The sequence below is a fragment of the Neofelis nebulosa genome, chromosome 9 (genome assembly GCF_028018385.1).
Source record: "Neofelis nebulosa isolate mNeoNeb1 chromosome 9, mNeoNeb1.pri, whole genome shotgun sequence".
Classification (NCBI taxonomy): domain Eukaryota; kingdom Metazoa; phylum Chordata; class Mammalia; order Carnivora; family Felidae; genus Neofelis; species Neofelis nebulosa.
In genome coordinates, this window is record NC_080790.1 from 32,716,860 (window position 1) to 32,744,358 (window position 27,499).

The 27,499-nt window shown below is 42.8% G+C and overlaps 1 protein-coding gene across 3 annotated transcripts in view; it reads left to right on the forward strand.

Moving 5' to 3' along the window:
- Nucleotides 1–27,280, forward strand: part of TMEM178A (transmembrane protein 178A) — a 52,558-nt gene extending 25,278 nt beyond the window's left edge. For 2 of the 3 annotated variants that reach the window (XM_058683133.1, XM_058683135.1), the window contains exons 2-4: nt 12,319–12,432; nt 15,494–15,631; nt 26,280–27,280. In XM_058683133.1, the coding sequence (XP_058539116.1) occupies nt 12,319–12,432; nt 15,494–15,631; nt 26,280–26,521 (494 nt within the window). In that variant the 3' untranslated portion in view covers nt 26,522–27,280. The remainder of the gene's footprint in view (nt 1–12,318; nt 12,433–15,493; nt 15,632–26,279) is intronic. The other variant, XM_058683134.1, reaches the window with a different exon arrangement.
- The last annotated feature ends 219 nt before the right edge of the window (nt 27,281–27,499 follow it).

Below are 27,499 nucleotides of genomic sequence, written 5' to 3' on the forward strand. Positions count from 1 at the left end.
CAATTAGGAAGACTCTATGAAGGCACCTGGAAACAGCCAAGAGTGCATTGTTTTTAAGGATAATTTGCCCTGGAACACTGCCAACCCACTCCACAATGGGCAGTCTTTCTCCAGTAACTTGCTCTTTTCTGAGTATTTGGGAAACTGCTAAGGTCATCAGAAGTTATGGGTCCCCATGTGGCATGTGGGAGATTTCTCTCCCCCCCCCCCCCTCTATCTCTCCATCCCTCCTTCTGCCCTCCCTGTTTCAGAGTCATGGCATTTTTGTGGAACCATAGTCTAGATTCAGAAAGTAGGTCTTCTGTCTAGAAGGCACTTGCTAAATAAATGTTTGTTGAACAAATGAATAAACGAATGAGTGAAAGAAAGACTAAATGAGGAGATGATTGGCTTTTGATGGCAAAAGGTAATGACTGATCCTTGGCCCCTAATTTTTTCCCCAAATGCTGGAGGTGAGGATGAGGTTACAAGTATCGCAGTCCCTCAGGTCAGGACTCACACTTTACTGGTGCTACTTACAAAGACAGCAGGAAGAGGGCGTGGATGACCACTGTCCCTGTGCACTAGGCATTGTTAGGACACTTTATATATATTATCTCATTCGGTCCTCATGACAATTCTGTGGGGTTGTATTACCTCTACGGTACAAATGAGGAAAGGGAGGCTCAGAGTGGTTGAGTTTATTGCTCTAAGTCACATAGCTGGTTCTAAAAACAATATTCTCCTTTACACACTTGTGTGCCGCTGCTTCTCCGCACATACTAAATGTAGAAAAGTCCCGATATTTGAGAGTACGCAGGTTTAAACTTCCAATTAAAAAAGTCATATTCATCAATGTTCGTACTACTGGAAAAAAGTCACACTGGAGAGTGAATGAATAAAGCTTAGGTTTGCTTCCCACACCGACCGGATGCCTTCCAGAATCTAGGAGATTTGAACTTCAGGTGTGTATTAACAGCTTTAGACTCGTGTACTATTAAGACAGGTTTTGTTCAGACTGTATCGATCTCTCTGAGGTAGCAGGTCATGATCAGAGCAAGAGTAACGAGCAGCAACTGTTGGCCTGTCCCTGTAACATGATATCCCCCGTGGGAAGGGAAATACCACTGTGGACTGAGCTGGAACGTCCATTGAGCCCGTGGCTGTATTTGGTCTCACCTGGGTCGGGGCCCAGGGAGCAAGGTATGGGACAGGTGTCGGTTCTTGCTTGTGTCCGCCTTCTCACCAATGGCATAATCATATCTCCCTTGCCCACATCGGCAGCTCTGAGATGGAGAAGAAAGAATGGAACCTGGCTCCACATTGTGGTTCACCATCTCCCGTTAGAGAGAGAAGGTAAAAGGAAGGAGAGGAGAAAGTGGAGGGAGAGAGAAACAAGCCGACAGCACTCCGGTGGGCTGAAATCCCCCATCGGCTACATAAAATCACATCCTGTCTTTAATATCCAATCGTGAATCCGTGTCCTACCGGCTAATCACCAACTGCGTGCTCTCACGGTTTTGAGAAGCTGAGAAGCCCTGGTTTTGATTTTTTTAATTCTATTTTTTTTTTTTATTGTAGATACACTAACTACACTAAAGGAAATTGAAAAATGGATTAAGCAAACCAGCGGTCTTTCGCTGCTTTAAACCCCGTGACAGCCGCTACCTGTGCGCAAGATCATGGTTGTTTGAGCACTGTTATTTCTGGTTTGCTCCCCTGCTCCCCTCCTCCTTTCAACTTCCTGTGGTGATGTTTACTGTCTCTGCAGTAGGTTGAATCTGTCAGAGTTGTCACTGAATCCTCCCTCTTTGGCCCCTAGAGATCATGTGTTTACAGTTCAAGGAACTCACTAGAGTCTTGCCTTCAAGGAATAGTCCAGTTGTCTGGGTTTGTTCAGGTAAAAAAAAAAAAAAAAAAGTAGCAGTAGCAGAATAATGATAATAATGAATAATAATAATGATAAATATAATAACGATAATGATAGAAGCTAACACTAACAGTATTATATGAATGCCTCATTTAATCCTCTGGGATAGATGGACTACCCGTGTCCATATATTACAGCTGAGGAAACTGCTGTTAGGAAGTTTGCTGAGGACACACAGCTAGTGAGTGGTGAAGCCAGAATGCAAATCCAGGTGTCTTGCTTCAAAGAGGACATAGAGGGGCACCTGGGCGGCTCAGTCGGGTGAGCATCCAACTCTTGATTTTGGCTCAGGTCATAATCTTGTGGTTCGTGGGATCGAGCCCCAGCCGGGCTCTGCACTGACAGCTTGAAGCCTGCTTGGGCTTCTCTCTTTCTCCCTCTCCCTCTGCCTCTCTGTCTCTCTGTCTCCCTCTCCCTCTGCCTCTCTGTCTCTCTGTCTGTCAAAAATAAATAAATAAACATTTTTTTTTTTTTTTTTTAAAAAGAGAGGGAATTGGGCGCCTGGGTGGCTCAGTCAGTTAAGTGTCCGACTTCAGCTCAGGTCGTGATCTCACAGTTCGTGAGTTTGAGCCCTGCATCAGGCTCTGTGCTGATGGCTCAGAGCCTGGAGCCTGCTTCGGATTCTGTGTCTCCATCTCTCTGCTCCTCCCCCACTCATGCTCTGTCTCTCTTTCTCCTTCAAAAATAAATAAAAACATTTAAAAAAATAAAAAAGAGAGAGAATATAGAGTGAACACAGATATAATTCCACGCAAGTGAGGTGATTCCCCATTAGTAATAAGAAACAAGAGTAGCAGGACAAAGTAGTGTGTTATGGAGAGTCTAAACAAGAACGACTTTGACACCTGTCAGGTACTTCCTAGATCAAACACTTGCTCTCAGTTGCTTTTACTTCATTTGGAGTCTTGTTCACCTTCATCTGGAACTTTCCTCTCTCCGGTACAGTGGCCAGCAGACACGTGAGACTGTTGAGCTCTGGGTTTGAGACTTGCTGTGCTTTAAGTGAAAAACAGCAGATTTTGAAGATTTAGTGTGAAAAAAGTATGTAAAATAACTCACTAACGGGTGCCCGGCTGGCTCAGTTGGAAGAGCATAGGATTGTGAGTTCAAGCCCCATGCTGGGTGTCAAGATTACTAAAAAAAATAAGTAAACTCAAAAAAATTCCACTGATACTTTTTAAAATATTGATTTTATGTTAAATTAAAATAGGAGATAATTATTCTTGCCTATTTATTTTTGTAGCATGGCCACAGAAAACTTGAAATTCTATATATGGCTTGTATTCCCACTGGACAGTGCCACTCCACAGTCACTAACTTTGTGCCTCTCTCCTCTCAGCTCTGGAGACCTGATGATGGGTTTGCCCTCAGGGCTTGACTTCAGGAGTGGTTTTGGCCATTTGAGGCTTAAAATCGCCAGCATTAGCCCACTAAACTCACTGTATTTGGTTTGTTTATCTCAGTGAGGGCTGTTCGTACCCCTTAAAGGAGGCGACAAGGAAGACGTTTTCTTTTGTCTGCTTAGCACCCGATTCCCTCTGAAACCAAATCTCTCTGATGAGAACACGGCAGCCCCCTTGCCCTGTGACCCCATGATGGATCTTTCCTTTCAGACCGGGATGCGTGCCGGCAGAGCTGGTGTGAAAAGAGTTCTTTATTTTTCTGTCCACGGGCCAGTTATGGAATTCCACGTTGCCTCTGAAATGTTTTAGGAAACAATGCAGGCTGTTCACTGACCCTTTCATCTGCTAGCCATAGCTCTTACACGTCAAGGACCCAGAAAGAAGTCACGGCCTCGGCTCTTAAGGAACTCGGGACACTCCGACGGAGGCAGACTCTCTGATCTATTAGGAAATGATCCAGAGCCAGATTGTGAGGCTCAGCCCCTAACATCGCAACACCAGAGAAGAGAAATGAGCTGCGACGACTGCTGTGTTCCTTCGGGAAGACATTTTGAATGAAGGTGTTGGGCTTGGGGGGCTTAGGGGGTTTGGGGTGGTTCCAAGGTGATGGCTGTATAGCTGTAGGAAGAAAGGGGCCTGACTCTGCCAAGGCACATGTCTGGGAGTGGTGGAGATATAGCCCTGGGGACCAGTTGCAGTAAAAGTAAGTGAAGTGGGGGGCGGGGATAAGTGACAAGGGCCTAGAGCCTGGTTTTGATTAGGGGGAAGCCAATGGTATGTTACTATGTAGAGGCAAGACAGAGCCAGATGATGAAAACCTCAGGCTTTATTGCTCTCAGGGACCACGAATTTTCTCATCTTCTGTTTGCCCAAGTGTGGAAGTTGGTACATTGGCACAGCATTAAAGCTATTTGATAAACAGGTGGCATTTACTATGTGCTGAGTATTTCATTTTAAAATAAGTACATAATTCTACAATAAATACCTAATTACATTATGGGAGGTAAAATTGTGTCCCACTTGTAGTAATCAATTTAAAGAAACATATTAAGTGCATGGTACTGTAAATGGCAGGTGATTATAGCAAAAATCTTGTTTTTTTAAATTATTTTTTAATTTATTTATTTTGAGAGAGAGAAAGAGCGTGAGCAGGGAAGGGGGAGGGAGAGAGAGAGAGAGAGAGAGAGAGAGAGAGAGAGAGAGAGAGAGAGAGAGAGAGAGAGAGAATCCCAAGCAGGCTCTGCACTGTCAGCACAGAACCCGACACGGGGCTCAACCTCACCAACCCGCGAGATCATGACCTGAGCCAAAATCAAGAGTCGGACACTTAACTCACTGAGCCACCCAGGTGCCCCTTATAGCAAAATCTTAAAGGTTGTCATAGTCTGCATTACAGATGGGCAGCTGAGGCTCCAGAGGCCCCAGACCTTTCCACAGCAGATTTATCCAGCAGTGGCAAGAGGGTGGGTTGGAGGGTGGAGAGAAGAGCGGCAAGGAGGCCAGTTGGCCAGCTCTTCAGGAGTGTAGTGATGGGAGTCTTGCACTGAGCGTTGAGTGGAGAGGAAACACGAGAGCCATTGGGTAGACCGCCGTTCAGGCGTTCCATTGCATGTGTTTATCTCTCTGTACACTTGGGCTAATCTGCGATGCACATTTGGGGTGCAGACTCCTTGTGTGTGTGGCAATAGTTCTGTATGGTGAATGTGAGCAAGTGCCAGGAGATATTTCATAACCAAATGCTGACATTTACCGAGTGCTTCGACTGGCTGCGTCCCATGCTAAGTCCTTGAATGACCTCTTTCATTCCTCACAATAACCACAGAAGGCATCTGCCGTTTCCCACCCCCACCCCCACCCCCCGCCTTGTACAGATGAAGGCACAGAGGCTCAGAGAGTTTAAGTCACTTGCCAAAAGTCGCACAGCCGGGTTTCAAATCCAAGTGTGGCTGACTGCAAGACCTTTAGCCACCACATCATTGCCTGGTCCTAGTGACTTTTTACAGCATCTTCTGCTGTTTGTCTCTCATTTAACCTTGAGTATGGGTTTCTGTGACTTAGCTTAGAATTTGATTCATCTCCCTAAGCACCAGAAACAACAGATATTCACCAGACCATAAACCCTATTCCTAACCTCTGTGCAGTATATTTATGTATCTTCTTCTGTGGTTTATATCATCATTAAAGCGGCTCTACTTGGCCCTTTAAGAAGCTAATTAATCACTAAATATAGATCACAACTTGTTCTTTTCAACCCTCTGCATGTTTCTTCCCCCCATTGTGTGATGCCATCTGGTGCTATGAGCTCATGCTTTTTGTGTTCCTTTTCAGAGAGCCAGATTCATTGCTGTCTATACCCAGAAAGCCAGTTAATTTCAAAGTTTGCATGCATGGCTTTGAAAAAATTGGAAGCTAATGCCTCCTTGTGGATTTCCACAGTATCACTTTTTAACATAACATCGCACGGAACTTCGGTCTTTACCACCATCCACACATACACGCACACATGTCTTTTCATCAAAAGGACCTAATTTGTCTTTGGCAAGCTGTCAAGCAACTACAGGTCTTTTCCTGTGTGATTTTTGTCAAGTTTCATTTTGTCAGTTTAAAGCGTATGCTGTAAGAAGCCAGACCTTAATAATATACTCCCCCCTTCGAATCTATTTGACTTTCTGAGACAGCAGCGGAGTTTAAGAACAAGGAAATACAACAGCTAATGTGGGCCCCTGACACTGCTGCTGATCTGTCCTTCACTCCCACTTTGTCTCCTAATTCTGCCTAGAGTCTTGATCATCTTCCAAGGGAGTGGAGCACAGGAGCCGTAGACTGTTTTCTTGCAAGCTCAGCTGAGGGGCTCTGGGCTTGCCAGCAGGCTCCCAATCAGTGGGATTGTTGAGTACTGCTTGTTACCGTCCGGTCCAGACCTTGTCACTCTCCACACCTCCTTTCTCTTCTCATTTCAGAGCGCTTGGCAGTTTAAATTTAGCCTGGGAGCCTAGTGGGGAAGGAAAGGTAATTTGGCTACGTGAGCACTGCTTACCTCACTCCTGGCACATGCTGGATGCCCCTGGGGAAGCAGGAGAGCACTGGCCAGCTGCCTTCCTCCTTTCTGTGGCTCTTCCTCCTGGGATCGTGCCTGTTCCTAGCAAGGGGCTGAGATGAGCCCTGAGAATGTCCCCTGTGATGTAAAAGGAACCATGTATTTCCCTAGCATAGAAGCTGTCCTAGGGCCAGCCCCTCGCGCTCTTGGAGAACGGTTTCTACTCAGTCCACACTCCATTTGAGCATGAAGCAGCTTCTGTGAGATGCAGGTAGAATGAAGTCAATGAGTCAGCCATAGAGTCAATCCAGTCTCCAAATAACATTATCAAAAGGTATGGGTAATATACAGACAGAAGCCTCAATTAAGTTTTGTTTCCAAAAGAGCACATGTTGTTACTAAACCAAAAAAAATGGGGGCGCCTGGATGGCTCAGTCAGTTAAGCCACTGACTTTTGATCGGTTGCACGTTGAAGCTCTGCATTGGGCTCCATTTTGGGCGTGGAGCCAACTTAAAAAAAAATGAAAAAAATGTGCTTTTCCCTGTAAATTGACAATTTGCTCAATAACTCGTTGTAGCCACCCACAGAATTAAGATACACTTCTAAAAGATTAAGGATTTCTAACTTTCCTGAGTGACTAGTATACAAAATTTGGATGACAGCATACATGTTAAAGCTCAGTTACGGGGCGCCTGGGTGGCTCAGTTGGTTAAGCGGCTGACTTCGGCTCAGGTCATGATCTCACAGTCCGTGAGTTCGAGCCCCGCGTCGGGCTCTGTGCTGACAGCTCAGAGCCTGGAGCCTGTTTCGGATTCTGTGTCTCACTCTCTCTGACCCTCCCCCATTCATGCTCTGTCTCTCTCTGTCTCAAAAATAAATAAACGTTAAAAAGAAAAAAAAGAGAAAAAAAAAAAGCTCAGTTACTACTACTTTGCACTGTGGCCTTAGGCTAGTTGCTTAATGTCTCTGAACTTCAAATTTTTCTACCTACTTAATGGAGCAAATCATACTTATCATTTTTAATCTGGTTCATAGGGTTGTGGGTGAGCATCAAATAGATTTTGTCAAATGCTTTTTCTGCATTTATGAGATGATCTTGTGGTTTCTGTGCTTTATTCTTTTCATAAGGCCTATTATATTAATTGATTTTCACATGTTGGAACAATCTTGCATTCATGATATCAATCCCACTTGGTCATGATGCATAGTCTTTGTTATATGTTGCTGATTTCAGTTTGCTAGTGTTTGTGGAGGATTTTTGTATATAATAGTCACAAGAATATTTTGAAATATTCTTTACTTGTTATGTTTTTGGTTTTTTGTATCAGGTGTAATATTGACCTCCTAGAATGATTTGGGAATTCTATTATTTTTTTTTTTTGAAGAGTTTATGAATGGTCGTTATTCTTTTTCAGATATTTGGTAAAATTTACCAGTAAGGATGTATGGTCCTGGGCTTTTCTTCACTGGAAGATTTTAATTGTAAAGATTTTATTTTTAAGTAATTTCTACACCTGACACGGGGCATGAACTCACAACCCCAAGAACAAGAGTCTCATGCTCTACTAACTGAGCCAGCCAGGCACTCCATCATTGGAAGATTTTTAATAAGTTATTTACTACCTTAATCTCTACCTATTATAGATCTTTTCAGATTTTCTATTTCTACTTGAGTCAGTTGTGGTAGTTTATGTCATTCTACAAATTTCATCTGTATAATCTAATTTGTTGGCATATAATTTTTTCACAATATTCTCTTACAATCCTTTTTATTTCCATATTGGTAATGCCCTCTGTTTTATTCTTGATTTTCGTAACTTGAGTCTTCTTTTTTTTTTTATTTTGGTTAGATTAACTAAATTTTATTAATCTTAATTTTTTCAATTTTATTAATCTTAGTGCCAATTTTTGGTCTTGCTTATTTTCTGTGTTCTTCTATTCTCTACTTCATTTGTTTCTACTGTAATTATATAATCTCTTTTCTTCTGCTTAGGGTTTAGTTTGCTTTTCTTTTTTTGGTTTTTTAAGGTAGACAGGTTATTGATTTGACATCTTGTTTTTTAATGTAGGCATTTGCAGCTATAAATTTTCCTCTAAGCACCACTTTAGCTGCATCCCATAAATTTTGGTATGCTGTGATTTAGTTTTCATTCATCTCAGAGTGCTTTTAAATTTCTCTTGTGATTTATTTTTTGAACACTTGGCTGTTTAGGAGTGTGTTACTACATTTCCACAAATTTGTGAATGTCTCAAGTTCTCTTCTCTTATTGATTCTAACTTCATTGTAGTATGGTCAGAGAACATACTCCATATGGTTTTAATAATTTTAAATATATTGAGATTTGTTTTATTGCCTAACATATGGTCTATCATAGAGAACATCCTATGTGCACTCAAAAAGAATGTGTATTCTGCTGTGATTGGGTAGAGTGTTCTATAGATGTGTTTTGTCTAGTTGTTTTAGAGTGTTGTTCAAATCTATTTCTGTGCTGATCTTCTAAATGTTGTACCATGTTTGAAAGTGGGATATTGAAGCCTTCAACTATTCTTGTTGAATTGTCTATTTCTCCCTTCAGTTTTTGCTTCCTGTATTTTGGGGGTTCTGTTGGTAAGTAGGTGCATATGTGTTTATAATTTTATAAATTCCCAGGGGATTGACCCTTTTACCATTCTAAAATGTCTTTGCCTATAGTAAAAATTTTTGTCTTTAAGTTTATTTTATCTGACGTTAGTATACTATTCCCGTCTCTCTTTTGGTGATTGCGTGGTATATCTTTTTCTGTACTTTTACTTTCAACCTATTTGCATCTTTGGATCTAAAGTGTGTCTCTTGTGGCCATCATATAGGTGGATCACGTTGTTTTATTTATAATGCCAATCTCTGTCTTTTGATTGGAGTGTTTGATCTGTTTAGATTTAATGTAATTCCTTATAAGGGAGGAATTATGTCCGTCGTTTTGCTATTTGTTTTCTATGCGTTCCTCTATTCTTCCATTACTGTCTTCTTCTGTGTTAAATGGATGTTTTCTAGTAACCTTTTAAATATGTATTATATATGTATGTATACACACACACACACACACACACACACACACAAGTTGCCTTGTGAATTACAATTAACATTTTAATTTATAGCAATCAAGTTTGGGTTAATACCAACTGGATTTCACTCGTATGTAAAAGCTTTGCTGCTTTATAGCTCCATTCCCTCTCCTTTCCTTCGCATGGTTATTATCATACAAATTACATTGTATGATCCTTAACACAGATTTACAATTATTGGTTAATGTTTTGTGTCTTTTAAATCAGATAATAGAAACAAAGTTACAGCACAGATAGTACATTTATGTTGTCTTTTATGTTTACCCATGTCATGACCTTGACAAATGTTCTTTATTTTTTTCTAATGTGTATTTATTTTTGAGAGAGAGAGAGAGCAGGGAAGGTGCAGAGAGAGGGAGACACAGAATCCAAAGCAGGCTTTAGGCTCTGAGCTGTCACTACAGAGCCTGATGTAGGGCTCAAACCCACAGACCGTGAGATCACGACCTGAGCCGAAGTTGGACACTTAACTGGCTGAGCCACCAAGGCACCCTGACAAATGTTCTTTATTTCTTCATGTAGATTCAGTTACTGTACTTTCCTTTCATCCAGAAGGACCCCCTTTAGTATTTCTTGTTGGACAGGTCTGCTAGTGACATACTCTCTCAGTTTTTGTTTTGCTGGAAATGTCTTAATTTTTCCTTCATTTCTGAAAGATGACTTTGTTGCATATAGAATTCTTGATTAATTATCTTTCTTTCGTTGCTTTGAATATGTCATCTCACTCCCTTCTGGCTTCCATAATTTCTGATGAGAAATCATCTTCTACTCTTTTGAGGAATGCTTGTATGTGATAAGTTGCTTTTCTCTTGCTTCTTTCAAAATGTTCTCTTTAGCTTTTGGGAGTTTGATTATGATGTGTCTGGGTGTGGCTCCCTTTGAGTTTATCCTATTTGTGGTTCATCAAACCACATTATGTAGCAACTCTAGAAATTAGATTCTTCTTCCTCCTCAGGGTTTGTTATTATTTGGTGGTGGTGGTGTTGGTTTCTTTAGTGTCTTTCCTTAACTGATTCGTAAAGTCTCTATTCTTTGTCATATGTGGTCCCTGAAGTCTCTGCTTGACCAGCTGTGTGTGAAGCTAATGGACAGAAATGTCCTTAGCTGCCTGGAACTAATAAGTCCCACTGTTTGCTGATGGGCTCTGTGTGGATGTCGTTCATGTCTTCAGCTCTGCCTTAGCCTTCACTCCCTGCTTTACAGAGCCTCAAGGTCAGCCAGAGGATGAATACCGCTTGGAATGACAGTTTTGAAAAATACAAATGCAAGCTATTAATACCTTTGCAGCATGTTATCTGCTACTATTCTCGTCCTAGATTGTTTGTTCTTTTTAAGCACAGGCGTTTTCTGACTTCTATGTAAACATCTAACTTATGTGCCTTAGACCACAGAACCACTGCCACGGGCCCATGTTGAAAAAACAAGGAGAAAAATAGAGCTTTGAACTTTGAGGGAATTGGTGGTTTCATGATGAAAAAAAAAAAAAAAAAAGAAAAGAAAAATCTTCCCCAAAGCAGAGGTAGTCTTGGGGCAGTGTTTCTCAAAGTGAGATTCAAGGACTGCCTGCCTCAGAATTACTTGGGATGTTTGTTAAAGTTCAGGTTCCTGGCTCCATCCCAAATCCTTTGATTTAGAATATCTTGGGTGGGGTCCATCCAGGAATGTACATTTTTTTTTTTTATAACTTGAAAGAAAAAATTTTTTTTAACGCTTATTTATTTTTGAGAGGCAGAGAGAGACAGAGCACGAGCAAGGGAGGGGCAGAGAGAGAGGGAGACACAGAATCCGAAGCAGGCTCCGGGCTCTGAGCTGTCAGCACAGAGCCGGATGTGGGGCTCAAACTCACAAAACCATGAGATCATGACCTGATCCGAAACAGAGTCAGACGCTTAACTGACTGAGCCACCTAGGTGCCCCCCAAAGTTTTATTTTATTTCTATAAGTAATTAAATTCCAGAAATTAGACTTATTTGCATCTATGAGGAATTTTTTTTTTTTTTAGTAGCTACAGGGTTATCATAGGATTCAGGCTGAATCATGGGGCTCAGAAGATTTTAGGGGAAAAATAAGCCCGTATTTATTTATGCAATAAAAGAATGGGTTGGGAGAGAGGGTAGGAGAAGATACTAGATAAATCGATGGGTATACTTGCTCATTTCAAAATATTGTGCCTAGGGCTGGGCATGCAGCCAGAAAAGGTAGGGAAAGTTTTTTCTTTCTCCTCTCTACTTTAATTTTCGTTTCCCTCTCTACTTTTAGTATTACTCTTTCTCTTGGGACCCAGAATTTAGGTCAGTAAAATTTGTATTAAGGAAATGCATCAGCTGCCCTGGGGTTAAATAGGCTCTTGAGGGTTATCTGGTGACTGAATCACCACCTAAGCCACCAAGTAGAGGGTTGTCTTCATGGAATAATGTCTTCTGGTTTCCAAATAACACACTTCCTAATGAACTTTTTGATGCAACCCGTTTGAGAGTTTGAGATTGGATCGAGTTCAGACACATGTAATTTATCTGGGTTAACTTAAAATTTTAAGCTGATTTCCCCCAACCACATGTATACTTTTAGGCCGTTTTTCCTTGAGGAGTTTTGTGTTTAGTTAACACAAACTCAGCGTTGAAAAACAATTTGGGGAGTTTAGATCTTTATCAAATTTATGACATTCACAAGTGACACATGATTTAAAAAATTATTTCACATTTTAGATTTTTACTGCTCTGACTTGCCTGTATCACTGAGAGTCATCAGGTGATTCCTATCCCTCCCCCCGTTCAACCCAGTTCAGGACACGTTATTGGGCTGTAGATCTCCAGAATTCGATTACAAATACACGGACTAGTAAATCGCATTTCTTATTTCCTTCAAGGTATTGCACAGCGATGCACAGCCATCAAGTACCACTTTTCTCAGCCAATCCGCTTACGAAACATTCCTTTCAATTTAACCAAGACAATTCAGCAAGATGAATGGCACCTGCTTCGTGAGTATTTCTGGGAACGGGTCAGAGAGGACATGGTGTCTTGCCGCACAAAAAGTATTCCCACCAGCCCTCTCAGGTTTGGACGGAAGGACGTTGTGCTGATTCTACGTGGGCCCCATCCGACTTGGTCAGAGACTCAGGGAGTCATTTCGCTAGGCTGCGGTCACAACTTGTTTACAGGTGGAACGTGTGAAAATCAGGCCTGAGGCTTTTCGAGACAGGGCAGTGTGTGTGTGTGTGTGTGTGTGTGTGTGTGTGTGTGTGTTTCTGCCCTGGGGGCATCTGATCTGTACCCAAATGGCCTCCTGCATCTTTTCTTTACCAAGTCATCGTGCATGAAGATCTGCTCTGCCACTTAGGTTAGTAAACCAAGGAGATTATACCTTAGGTACTCTCGGTTTTGTTTCGTTTGTGGAATATTCATTTTAGCTACCATGTCTGTCTCAGACCTTGGTATTTCTGCCAAAATATCTTCATGAGTGCATGTTGTAATTTTCTCAGAGGATGTCTGTTATCAGAGGACATCTCAATGATGGGAACTACTCTTTTTCACTGTCAGGAAAATGTGAAAATCTAGAAAGGACCATGCCATGTGATACCAAAGAGGGCAGATATCTACCTGAAAATTGCTGACTCATGCTGCCTGGTGATAGATGACTCAGGAAAGCAAAAAAAAAAAAAGAAAAAAGAGAGAGAAAAAAACTAGACTCTAATCAGAGGCCGACACTGTCATTTGCCAATGAAATAAGCAGCGAGGACGTTGGTGATCCAGTTGGGTGGCCAAGGCCACTGCAGAAAACCAAGCAGAGTCTCATTTTGTGAGGAAATCTCTGCAGATGAAAGGCTCTGTTTTGAACTCCACACCCGACCATGGAAGCTCTTATGACACGGCTCCAGCAGCAGTCTCAATGTTACAAATACTCTGATTGGCAGATTTAGGACTTGGAAAGTCATTGGCTGAAATGTGGTTTTTTCCTTAGTGCTATGACTCCCTGAGGACTCTCTCTTGTTGGCTGATCTTAACAAGCATTTCTCAGCAGATCTGAGAGTTTTATCTAAGTGTTCTCACATCTGAATTCTTTATGAGCGTGTTTGGAGTTCTTTGCCTTAATCAACAAGTCTAGAAAGCCACACAGTCACTGATTTTTCTGTCTGGTGAGAAAAGATAGACATAGGAACCTGAGAAAGAGCGTCACCTCTGTACTCAAGGAGTCTGTGCCCTGCTGTTGCCCAGCAAGACGGTATTTGAGTGTTCCCTTCATCCTCTTTGAGGTTCTCCCAGAAAGAGACTTTCGGTGTCTGCATGCATAGCCCTTTCTGAGAAAGTTATATTTGGTGATTTGTACCTTGTTTATCAGATAAGCTTAACATGTCTGGTACTGATGCAAATCCTATGTGGATTATATCTGAACCTTGTACCTTTTAATGGTCATAGACAACAGAATTACTACTGAAACCACAGGGAATTTAGGGAGTTGAGATACTAATGACTGAACTATTCTGGCATTTCCCCTGTTCAGATGTGGATGTCTCCAAATGACTTATACCCTTAACATTAAACTCAGCCCCTTTAAATCATCACTGTCCCTGGCCCTTGGTCTGAGGTGTCTACACTTCCTCATCTAGGCAGAGATGCTCTGCTTTCATTTAATGCTCTGAGCTGAAAATGGGAAATCCCTTTGAAAGTAAATATATGATACCACTCGTATGTGGAATTTAAGAAACAGAACAGATGAACATAGGGGAAGGGAAGGAAAAATAAGATGAAAAGAGAGGAGACAAACCATAGGAGACTCTTAAATACAGAGAACAAACTGAGGGTGCTGGGGGGAGGTGTGGGGGGTATGGGATAAACGGGGGATGGACATTAAGGAGGGCACTTGTTGGGATGAGCAATGGGTGTTATATGTAAGGGATGAATCACTAAATTCTCCTCCTGAAATCATTATTAAGCTATATGTTAACTAACTTGTATTTAAATAAAATTAAAAAATAAAAATATATACATATATAAAATTAAATTAAATTAAAATAAATTAAAAAAAAAAAAAAAAAAAAAAGGAATGGTCCAAGGGTGCCCAGAGCTATCGACTGGCCTCAGGGGCACCAGATCTCTGCTTGAGATCTATTGTTTTAAGAAGGGTCACAGGTATTCAGCTAACAATTTTAAAAATGTACAATTTGTTCAAACAAAAGGTGAGGAGATAGAAGAAGTGAAATAGCAGAGGGTGGGCAATCAGAGTGACAATGTCAGGTGCCTGCAGTCCGTCCATCTCTTGGTTTTGCCTAGGAGGTGGTGGAGGGGCTGGGTTTTTGGCTCCGGGATCCCGATTGCATCTTTGTGACAGACCATATCTGCCGGTTGTGTCTACGGCGGACCCTTGGCCATGAGAAAGGTCTCTCCTCTGCCTGTGGAAATGGGTACTTGGGTTGTGGGGCCTGTGTTTAAGGGGAGAGGGAGTTTACGAGCAGGTATCCCATATGTGCACTTTGGGCCCCATTTCAGTCACCACGATTGCCTCCACTTTCTCAAATCCTTTTTGAAAATAGGCGGGAGTAGATGTAAGCGAGAAATAAAACAATCGGCCATCGAGGTGCTCAGGTAAAACCATATTTCACTGTAACACGCTTTGTGGGCTCTTTCTCCAAAGCCGGATTAAGTAGGGCCGCTACAGTGGTGGTAAGCTACATTTCCATCACTCTGTTAAGGGAAGTAAAGATATTTCTCTTACCTACCTCACTCTCAGTACCTTAAGGAACTTGCTATCTATTACCCAGGTTTACCCTGGCGTTGTCCTCTGGCCTCCTCTCCGTGGGGTACAGACTTCTCCGTGGACTCAGAGAAGGTAGACTGTGCCCCCCGGATGTGCTGGACCCCGTCTGTCCTCTTCTGGAATACCTGGGGAGAGACTTCCCTAAACCACCTCAGCCCCACAGACCCTAAGACTGCCTGTGTCACTTAGTAGTTTTGACAATGTATATACAAAGCTCTTCGTTCTCTGGTTTTCAATGACTTTGCTGCTTCTGCTTTTCATTCGGAATGTTTGTGTTTCGAGAGTAGACTTGAGAAGAATCACTGCCGGCTTCCTGGGCATGGCTGTAGCCGTCCTGCTCTGTGGCTGCATCGTGGCCACGGTCAGTTTCTTCTGGGAGGAAAGCTTGACCCAACACGTGGCCGGACTCCTTTTCCTCATGACAGGTACGCCCAGCACCTCAGCAAAAGTGGAGGCTGCCTGCCTGTGGCCCGCCTCGCTCTGTTAATTTTTTTTTTTTTTTAATTTTTTTTTTAACGTTTATTTATTTTTGAGACAGAGAGAGACAGAGCATGAACGGGGGAGGGTCACAGAGAGAGGGAGACACAGAATCTGAAACAGGCTCCAGGCTCTGAGCTGTCCGCACAGAGCCCGACGCGGGGCTCGAACTCACAGACCGCGAGATCGTGACCTGAGCCGAAGTCGGACACTTAACCGACCAAGCCACCCAGGCGCCCCATCGCTCTGTTAATTTTGCTTTCACTTGTAAAAAGGGCAACCAGAGGTCGTTTGGCTTTTGTGGGTAATACACAATTTAAAGAAAACAGCAGTGTTAATAGTACAGGCCTGGTTTCTCCACTGTGGGCCCCGAGAAGGTTGGACGGAAATGTCTTGGGCTTGATCTCCGTATGAGCCAGCCCTGTATTTTCTGTCTCTGCTTCATACCATGTCCCTAGCCCTGGCCTGGACTCCTGGCAAGCCCTGGTCATCATTTATCAGGAGCCCGCAAGGAGAGAAAGAGTGATCAGCACAACCCGCCCCGTCCCCCCCTCCCCACCCCCCCCCCCCGCCCCCAAGGCTGAAAGTCAACTCAAAGTACTTCTCTTAGTGATGGTGTCTTTGGTGTCATTTTTCTTTCATTCTTTCTTTTTCTTTCTTTCTTTCGAGAAAACAAAGACAGCATGAGTGAGGGAGGGGCAGAGAAAGAGAGAGAGAGAGAGAGAGAGAGAATGAGAATCCCAAGCAGGCTCCACATTGTCAGCACAGAGCCAGACGAGGGGCTCGAACCCACGAACCGTGAGATCATGACCTGAGCCAAAACTGAGAGTCAGATGTGTAACCAGCTGAGCTGCCCAGGCACCGTGGTGTCATTTTTACACACAAATTACTCCACAGATGTGTTTTGAGGACTTACTACTCTACTCTAGGTACCAGAGACACCATGAATAAGGCAAACAGAATCCTTCTCCATTTCTGTCGCAGGGAGACAGAGACCATAACTTGTGATAATGATAAATACTGTGAGGAAAACAAAGAAGGTGGAATAGGGGTCTCAGGGAACACCTGGCTGAGGTGATTTCCCAGCTAAATCATGGAAAGCAGCTGGCAGAGTGTGGGCATGTGCTGCAGGGCAAGCCGCGTCCTGAGGCAGGGGTGGCTTGGTGTATCTCGAGCCATGGAAAGAAGACCGGTGTGGTTGGAGGGCAGGGAGAAAAAGGATAGTGTCTCTTGAGGTGGGAGATGTAGGCAGTGGCTGGATTTCAATCCAAGGGTAATGGAAGCCACCAGGTTTTAAGCAGAAGAGGGATCTTCAAGCAGGGTATTGGAAAGGGGGTAGTGTGTGGAGACAGGCCTGTGGTCTCTTTGATTAGCAGGTGAAGGGTGCTTTTGTCTAAAAAGGAGTCAGGAGCTGAGTTGACAGCTAACACTGAAGGCGGCTACAGGGAAGAAACCTTTTTTTCCCTTCTCTTTCACAAGATAATTAATGTATTAGTGATTAGTAAATGCCAAATTAACAGTTTCACAAGTCTACTCAGTATCGGAGCCAATATGACTCTGCATATGTCGCCATTTTGAAAAAGCCTATTGCCTATTTCTCTGGAGTTCAGTTTTTCAAACGACCACACCTGGGTTTGCTAGCGCTTCTTCCTTAATAGCCTCTCCCCCACCTGTTAACTGGGGGCAATGACGCCTGACACCATTGGCTGGCACCGTTTCCCGTCTGTCCTTCTTTCAGGGTTGACAGGTAGGTGGCACTTTGCTTTCTGGTGTGGTCGGACAATCGGCAGCCTAAGTAACCCAAGTCACAGGCAGGGGCCCTTCCTTCAGCCCCTTTCTCTCTCTGTGAGCAAGATGGGTCATCGTCGTCGTAAGCACCCTGACAAAACAGTCTGAGGTCACACGGCCCCCGAGTCGTCTGAGCAGAAAACCAAGTTGAGCTTTCCATATTTTGGTGAATGCTCTTAGATTGTAGCACAGGGAGGCTAAAATTCTAGGTCCTGAGGTTTTGGAGGAAGATTTGAACCCTCCAGACTAGCCATTGGGTACCTCATTTAAAATCCAAATTGTAGAATGGATGAGTCAGGGTAGCAAAGAAGCAGAGAAGCCTGTCTGCCCAGAGGATCCCTTTAAGCCTCTGCTGGGGCATAATGGTCGTTAAAAATCTCATCCATGTTCTTCCCTCCCATCAATGGTTGAGCCCCCATTTTCCTGACTCTTGTCTGTGTATACATCAAAGAACTGCAGATTCGCCTCCCCTCCCAACCCTGGAAAGACTCACCTTATATCCCCTTGTCAGGAAAATGAGAGAAGCTATAGACAAGAAAACCTTAGTGGTGGTTTTAAAGCACACTTTAATATGGGTAAGGCATAAATAATTTAGGATGCTCTTAGATATAAAACAATCGTTAGCAGTAAAATAAACCACTGGGCCATAAAAGCCAGGGCTAGTGAGAGTTCCTAGGAAGGTCGCAGGCTGGACTGGTTTTAAATAAAGGGGGGTGGTTGTTGAGCACTGGGTAGGCAGGGAGAAAGGCTAGCAGCCAAGCATCCTGCCCCCGCTCCACATTTCCATGCTCAGCCCTTATTTCTGATCCTCATGTGGACTAGAACTCCAAGCCAGATTGACTCAGACATCCTCAGGATTTATCATCAAAAGCCCATGTGCAATTGTTAAACAAAAACGAAATAAGCAAAACAATAGCCACAATCACAAAAACCCCACAACAGCCAAAAAAAAAAAAAACATACCCCAGGCTTAGAAACTTGAAGTCTGATGGCCAGTCCTGAAGGACTAACAGACACAACATAACATCGTCCAGTTTTCTTGGCTTTTGGTTGGCCAAACAAATGTTTGGTTGGCCCAACATTTGGGAATAAGGAGAAAATCCTCTTGTAGATCCCACCACCTGAAAAAGGAGGTTGTTGAAATATTTTTCTTATTCTGGACCAAATCTTGCCCATGAGTTTGCCTCATTAAAAAAAAAAAAAAAAAAAAAAAAAAAAAAAAAAAAAAAAAAAAAAAAAAAAAAAAAAAAGATGTTCGTAACCATGATCACAGTAAAGTATTTAGTCTTCTGGGCTTCCATTTCACATCCTCCATTTGGGTTCTGTGTCTCCCTGTCTCTCTCTGCCCCTTCCCCACTTGCACTCTGTCTCTGTCTCTCTCAAAATAAATGAACGTGAAAAAAAATTTAAAAAAGAAAGGGGAGATCCTGGGTGGCTCAGTTGGTTAAGAGTTCGACTTCGGCTTGGGACATGATCTCAAGGCTCGTGAGTTCGAGCCCCGCGTCGGGCTCTCTACTGACAGCTCAGAGCCTGGAGCCTGCTTTCCCTTCCCTGCTTGTGCTCTGGCTCTCTGTCTCTCTCTCTCAAAATAAATAAACATTATAAAAAATTAGGAAAAAAAATAACATCCTGCCATAAGCTTTCCCCACATTGTTCTGCTGTTTTTTTCTCTGTTGTTTTCAATGGTATTCCATAGTTACATGCTCTTCCGAGGGGTGGATATGCTGTGTTGTGTTCATCTGTTCCCTTCCTTGTAGGGTTTAGAGAGGTTTGTTTGATTTTTGCTATTTCAAATCGTGCCTTTATATTTCCTTTGTAAATGCCGGGGTAGCGACATTAATCCACTGCACGAGATAAATTAGCTGGAGGATGTTCATATGTAGTGGCAGTGGAAGAGAGCAACTAAGGGTTAAAAGAATTGATTTTAATTAAGCAGAAGTGTCTTCGGCAGCGCTTGTCAGCATCTCTCCCACAGATTTCTGATGCTAAACTTAGCCCCTTCTAATGCGCTGGCATCTTTGTTCTCCGCCTGAACTTATTCGCCAAACCTTCAATGGAGAGCATCAGGGATGTGACAGTTTGAGATGTTAAAATGGAAACTTTGAAACAGTCTTCCTCCTTCTGCCTTATTGCATACAGACAGCTCTTGATTACCCACATGTGGACCAGCAGTGCTGCTGACTGTTCACAATGGGAGCCGTGTTCTGGGCCCCTTTCTCTCCCCTGGGGCCTCTCCAGGGGCCTTCCAGCAGGACCCGGGGAAGGCCTCACATCCCCCAGAGCCCCCCAGATACAGCCTTTCGACTTCATGGCCTCTGAGCTCTCCCTCCCTCCCTCCCTCTCTCTCTCTATCTCTCTCTCTCACACACGCGCGCGCACACACACACACACACACACAGGATTGAAGAGGCCCGCGCAGAGGACTGAGGGATTAAGACATCTTCCAGTTTATCTTCTGCTCTCGGGGTGCTGTGAAAGCCTATTTCCATCAACATTCAATTATGCATCGCTGTGGTGATATAATCATGATACTTATAATTTCAGTTATATGTACACAAATCTTTAAAAGGGTTAACTTATTCAAAGCAAACATTTTAAAATGTAACGTTTATGTTGCTGTTGCTTTTGTTTTATTATCTTTTAAAATCTTGGGAATCTCAAAAATTGGGTAAAGCTTGCGCCTTTCTCGATGGGGGCCTCACTGCCCACTGGATCATTCCCCTTCACAGGCAGGGCTGTCCAGTGACTGTTGTGACAGCCGACAAAAAGTGACAGAGCCCAGGCTGCCCAGCAAAGCTCAGGGACAGTCAACACCCATGTTGGGTTATCCCTTCCTTTGCTTCGATGCATTAAAGGGGGGGGGGGGGGGGGAAAGACTTCACTGTAGTAGATAAATGAAATTATCTAGGTTATCCATTGATTATGACCTAAAACCACAGGTCCTTAGGACCTCAGTTGAAACATTTGGGGCCAGATGTGTTTTGGAATTCAGGATTTTTAAGTTTCATTTTAGAAAGGTAAATATGGTGACTAATACCCTCAGCAGGGTCTGAAATCAAACACATTAACATTTCTGCAGCAAAACATATGAATATTCACATGAAGCAGGATCAATAAGGACTATAAATAGACTCATGTCACATCAGGTCAGGGTTTGCATTAAACAAGATTGCTGCAACCTTTCAGGAAAAGAGTGGATGTTTTGGATTTAATAATTGCAGATTGTGGACCTTCTATTTTATTTTATTTTTTTTTAAGTTTTGTCTGTTGCTGTTAGTCTTGCCTATTCATTTAGGAAAGACAATTGAGGAATGGCTTTTTGGGCAATCTGCGTGAAAAATCGCAGGAGGCATTTTTGCTGGAAGAGCAAAGAGACCAGAATGATGGGCAGGCTGTCTTTTGAAGGAGTGAAAAAAAAAAATCAATGTTTATGCCTTGGGGTGTTGCGGTTGTGTTATTTATCAAGCAGGCTAACCAGGGTGAGGCGGCCTCACTCCTTTCGGACTGTTAAGCACATCAAAGGAGGATGTTCAGAAGAGTGGGCCCAGTTACCCTAATTACAGCTTGCCAGCTGGCCACAGGCACCTTGAAGATTTCAGGGAAGGAAATTAGGTTGATGATCTGGGACGGCTGCATAAATTTACTTCCATCCTGATCCGCAAAAGATCCCTTCCAACCCTATAATTCTGTGATATCCTGGTATCTTCTAATTAAGAATATTGGTAGAAAACTTTTTAATATTTTATAAGAAAAGGAGTTGCATACAGGGCTTTTCAGGACCAGTAATTATTCACTGTTTTTGCAGTCAAATGCTCTACCCCTGAGCTATACCCCCAATTACTCACTGTTTTGAAGATGCTACCAGCAATAACCGTGACGGAGACTGGGACTCAAGAACCTCTCTCCCCAGGCACCACCAGCTGGGCTGAAGACTGTCAGTGGTAGCTGAGGGGGACTTCTGGCTGGTCAGGGAGTGAGCGAAAGGGAAGGAACGCCTCGGGGAAGAATGGAGGAGAGACGACGTCTCTCTCCATGGATCATCAGGAAGGACCATTAGATTTTGAACTTTCTGAGTGCAGGCGTGGTACCTTATTTATCTTTTCATACCCCTGCCCCATACCTTGCATTAATTAGATTGCTAATGATAAAAATGCAGCATTAACAGCAATAACTGGCTCTAGGGGGTAAGTCCTACACGGGGTAATTTGGGATGAACTCGTCCTTAGATTGGTAGAACTCAGTGTGTTGTAGAACTCAGTTTCATTCATCAGGTTTTGTTGACTCCATGTGCTCAGCTCTATTAGACTCCATGGGGAACTTACCAAAAGTCTAGGAGGTCTCTACTACCTTGCCCTGAGATGCATGCTGGAGAGCGAAGTGGGTTCCTGATCATGGCGACGTCAAACCCATCATGGCTGTGACCAACAAGGACTCGTTAAACCACCTCTAATATAATCAGAACTGGATTGGGACATAGTAGATGCTTGATAACTAATCACTGAATAACTGATCAAGTAACATTTAAAATAGTAAACTCTTGCTAAGACCTATGAAAGGAATAGAAATATACTTCACGCATTGACTACACCCACAGATGATGTTATGGACTGGGTTGTATCCCTCCCCAAATTCAGATGTTTGAAGTTCTAACCCCCCTTACTTCACAGTGTGACTGCATTTGGAGATGGGGTCTTTAAAGAGGCGATTAAGGTAAAATAAGGTCATGAAGGTGGGCCTTAATCCTATAATATGATCAACACTCTTTCTTGGTGTCTTCAGTGTTGGAGGTTTTTTTTCCTTTTTGAAATATCTTCAGTGGGTTAGGCCTCTTTTATAAAGTCTTTGTGGGCAAGGTGGAAACAATGTTTTGTCTCCTGTCAGTACATTTCCTGGAAATAATCACAAACAGGCCTTCCCATCCCACAAAAGGCAGCTGTGGCAGCGACCTAGCTCTCTGAACGATGTGAGAGTCTGAAAAAGAGGAACTCTCGCATATGCTGTTTTGTTCATCTTTGCTTTCCTCTTTCTCAGAACAATTTCAAAAGCATCTTGGAAGAATTAAAAATGTCACCGAAGGGCAGCTTGTGAGAGCACTGGTGGGAAGGGAGAAGGGCAGACGGGGGAATTTTTGTGGGTTTGCAGTAACCCTCCCGCCAACTTTAAGCAAAGTGAGTAAAGGCAGCAGAAAATAAGGCAGGTTTTCATCCAGATCTGACAAGTGCCCTCTTCCAAAAAGAACTTGAGAGACATAGATATTTCACCATAAAATAAATACAGGTAATACAAATATGACACAGGGACAATTGGGTTTGCAAGGCAAGATGGGTCCGAGGGTGAGATCAGTAGCAAAAAGCATGACATGAAGTACCCAACTTTTGCTCATGGTGGGCCACTGATTAGCTTTAGGGAGTTTCAGGAACTTGGTCAGAGAAAGAAATTTCTTTTTTTTTTTTTTTAATGTTTTATTTATTTTTTTTAAGACAGACAGAGAGCATGAGTGGGGATGGGGCAGAGAGAGAGGGAGACACAGAATGCAAAGCAGGCTCCAGGCTCTGAGCTGTCAGCACGGAGCCCAGTGCGGGGCTCAAACTCACAAGCCGTGAGATCATGACCTGAGCTGAATGAAGTCAGACACTTAACTGACTGAGCCACCCAGGCGCCCCAGAGAAAGGAATTTCTGTTAGTGACATCTTTCCCAGTGTCCATGAGCTATGGATATCTATGGATAGACATAAGGTACAATCATTCATGACACCAGGGGCAGAGGAAAATCATCCTTCTGGTTAAGCCTTCAGGGTAGATGATTTCTTATAATCCCGCTTCTATTCAGTGCCAGTGGTGTTATACTAAAATTCATTTCACCAAAAGCAATTTTATGGAGTTGGCAGGGGAGAGGTGCTAGTAAAATCAATGTTCAGTATAAAATCAACGGGAGCATATATAGTATATACATGGCATTCTTTTTTTGGTGGTGGGCGTGGGGAATGTTCTTGCTCCGTGCCTTTATTTTGGAATAACAGAATCACAGAAATCTGATACTGTAAGGGTCTGCAGTAACTAAGTCCCCATTTCTTTTTCCTGGTTGAGGAAACTAAGACTCGGGTAATTTCAAGGTCACACAGTGATCAGCGGTAGATCTGGGGACCAGAATACACATTTCCCGCATCTCAGCCCGATGCATTTGGACATCAAAGGATGCTTAAAAGTCTTAGTTTGAACTCAAGTTTTCAGAGGTCATTAAACCTACATTACTTGTAAAAAGCCTTGCTTTTAGGCATTCAGCTCTGTGCAGACAGCTGAATGCAGAATAGAGTTGTTTTTCCTGTGAATGGGTCATTGTTCTATTATGATATTTTACCTGTTGATACTCCAGAGATCAATTTTTTTCTAACTGCCTTATTGTTCTATGACCAGCATTCCTTAGAAGGACTTTGTTATATAGAAACACTGGCTTTGTTTTGGTGCCAGTGAAAACATTCATGTAAACGTAAGAACGTTTGCTCTTCACGAGGTTTGAAAAAAGCAGAGGAGTATTATTTTTCGACTGGCCTGTTCCTTTATGGAAGAATTATTTCCATCTGATCTTTGGGGAACTCAAAATGATATGTTTGCCATAATAATCTGGAGCAGGAAGTCAGAAGATAAGATTGTATCCTTTTTGGAAAAACAGAATTAGACAAAGAGTCGGAAATATCAAATTATCTCAGATCAAGTATCCTCTTAATTTGAAACATTTCTTTTCTAAATGCACAATTGGAAAAGGATTCAGGCAATGTGCCCTTATGTGATTTAAGTGCAGGCAGAATTCTGGCACTTAAAAATGGCGTTAAGGTCACCTTTATTTTCTCCCAATTGCTGCTTGCACTGAATTTGGTTTTCTGCTAGTGTTTCTGATCGCCAGAGCTCTATTAAAAAGGATGAAGGGAAATCTGTTACTTTAGGCCCTCTCTTTTTAGCCCTCAAATCTATGTTATTACCTATGGAGATGCTTAATATATCCTCAATGCAATTTTCAAGCAAATAGATACAACCTCCATTGTACGCTGGGATAAACCAAAGTATGAAGCAGAGAGGCACCGGGCTTGGAACAGAACTGGGCAGCCCATTACTGCACTAGGTGTTCATTTCTGTTTTCATTACCCATCGTCAGCAACTGCCACATTCTGATCCCCTGCCCATCAAAAGGAGCACCCCTGGCAGTCCACTGTGGTGGAATAGAGCATCTATATCCTTGGAACATCACTTAAGTACTAAAAATACTGTGTTTGGAGAATTTTTATCAAAGTCCTGATTTTAGCGTTCTGGAAAGACAATTATACATACGTGTGTTGGTACAAAAAAGTAAAATTTGGGGTCTGTCCATTTTCTTTTTTTCTTTTCTTTTCTTTTTTTTTTTAAATTTTTTTTAAATGTTTATTTATTTTTGAGACAGAGAGAGACAGAGCATGAACAGGGGAGGGGCAGAGAGAGAGGGAGACACAGAATCTGAAACGGGCTCCAGGCTCTGAGCTGTCAGCACAGAGCCCGACGCGGGGCTCGAACTCACGCACCATGAGATCATGACCTGAGCTGAAGTCAGACGCTTAATCAACTGAGCCACCCAGGCGCCCCTTTTCTTTTTTTTTTAAATGTTTATTTCTGAGAGAGACAGAGTGCAAGCAGGGGAGGTGCAGAGAGGGAGAGGGAGACACAGAATCCGAAGCAGGTTCCAGGCTCTCAGCTGTCAGCACAGAGCCGGACACGGGGCTCCATCTCACGAACCCTGAGATCATGACCTGAGCCGAAGTCAGACGCTCAACTGACTGAGCCACCCAGGGGTCCCTGTCCATTTTCTTTATGTCACTCAAATTGCCTCCTATATTCTGAATGGTTGAAGTATATTATCTCCTAACTCAGATATTTTACATCAATTCCAACATCCTGGATTTAATTTATATCACTTAAAACCTTTTATTCATCCATTGAAAAAAACCTACAATGATTTGTTGAGGCCTTAGTATACACCATGCTCCGTACCTTAAAACATAATTTAGCACTTGAAAATTTCATGTAAGATATTATTTACAGGGAACATGGTAAATACTAATGAAAATAGTAATTGAAAAAGAAAACAAACTTTGTGTGATGCTTGGAACTGCATAAAAATGTATCCCATCACGTACAGAACAAGGGGAAAGGAAGACTCTCGTATTAGGTGTGAGTGATTATAGAAAAGATCGTTTCCTCAAAAATAGTTAGAATTTTTATTTTATTGTTTTAAGAACAAAAGCCAAGGGGCCACCTGGGTGGCTCAGTCGGTTAAGCTTTCAACTTCGGCTCAGGTCATGATCTCACGGTCTGTGAGTTCGAGCCCCGTGTCGGGCTCTGTGCTGATGGCTCAGAGCCTGGAGCCTGCTTCGGATTCTGTGTCTCTCCTTTTCTCGTGCTCTCTCTCTCTGTCTCTCTCTCTTTCTCTCAAAAATAAATTAACATTAAAAAAATTAAAAAAAAAAAAAGAACAAAAGCCAAAAATAAGCTCAAACATACATAAAATCCAAGCAAGCTAATTCTGAATAATTCAAGATGTCGGAATTTCCTCCTGTATTCTTTCCTCTTCTACCTCAAACACCTCGTGTACAGCCTGGCGCACGAAAGTTTCTCCAGTGTTTGTGGAACGAAGTCAGGCGACTTCCAGTGCAGGAATTACAGCTCCTTTACAAATTTGGAGTGACCACCTCATCAGTTGGCCCGATTTTCACAGAGGCCTGTGTGGCCCTTGCCTTGTAGCAGGCAACACCGTAACCGTGTTCTCTTTTGCATTATTTATAGGGATATTTTGCACCATCTCCCTCTGTACGTATGCTGCCAGCATCTCCTACGACTTGCACCGGCTCCCGAAGCTCATTTATAGCCTGCCTGATGACGTGGAACATGGCTACAGCTGGTCCATCTTTTGTGCCTGGTGCAGTTTGGGCTTTATCGTGGCAGCCGGAGGTCTGTGCATCGCTTATCCGTTTATTAGCCGGACCAAGATTGCACATCTAAAGTCTGGCAGGGACTCCACGGTATGACTGTCCGCACTCAAGTTCACTGCTCGGTGGCCCGTCCACAGTGCCGACGACTCCTGAGAGGAACGTGGTGGAATTCAAGTCGGGATCCCAAGCACAAAGCGGTCTTTTACGTTCCGAACCGTTGCCTGCCAGCCCTTTCTGGACGACTGATAGAAAATCACGCAAAACCTCCATACCTTTCTACGGACAAGACTACTGTGGATTCAAGTGCTTTAATGACTATTTATGCTTTGACTGTGAGAAATTGGGAGCAGTGCCATGGAACATTTCTAGGTTTAGAAAAAAGGGGAAATTGCAATGGGAAAATTTGTATGATTGCCGTTTATTTCAGAAAGTTTGTATATAACAATTACCCGAGAGTCCTTTCTATTTGCAAAAGGGTTCGTAACAAAGCAAGTATAATTTTCTTGTCATTGTACCACGCTTGTTAAGTTTTAATGCGGTCCCTTCGGCACGTGTCCTAATGGTGTCTTGTGTCAGCACCAAATATCTGTGCATCATTGGTGGGTGTTCCTTGTCACGGGAAGATTCCTCTTCTGTTGCCTTATTTATTTATTTATTTATTTATTTATTTATTTATTTTTAATGGAAGTCTCTTCTCTGTCTTTGTACCAGAATCCAAATCCTAAGAAAAACAGACCAACCGTGTAAGAGCTAATCCGTGACACTATGCAGTATTGTTCGATGTCTTCCCTGTTGGTTAATCTCTGTCTCTTTCTGTTAACTGGATTTCTGCATTAAATGACTGCCCTCTTGTTAGTCTGGGTGTGCTTTCTTTCCGCAGTGGTAACGGGTCTCCTTACCCATGTGCACAGAGTAGGAATTCTGTTGTTTTAGTAAGACTCTTGCTAAGGCTTCCTAGTTGCTTCCATTAGGTGGGTTATAATTTATCTTTTGTGGCAGCCACACACTTGCTATTTGTGTGTGTCATTTTCCAACTTCTTTCCATGGTATTTAAAAATTTTTCCTCTCTCTTCC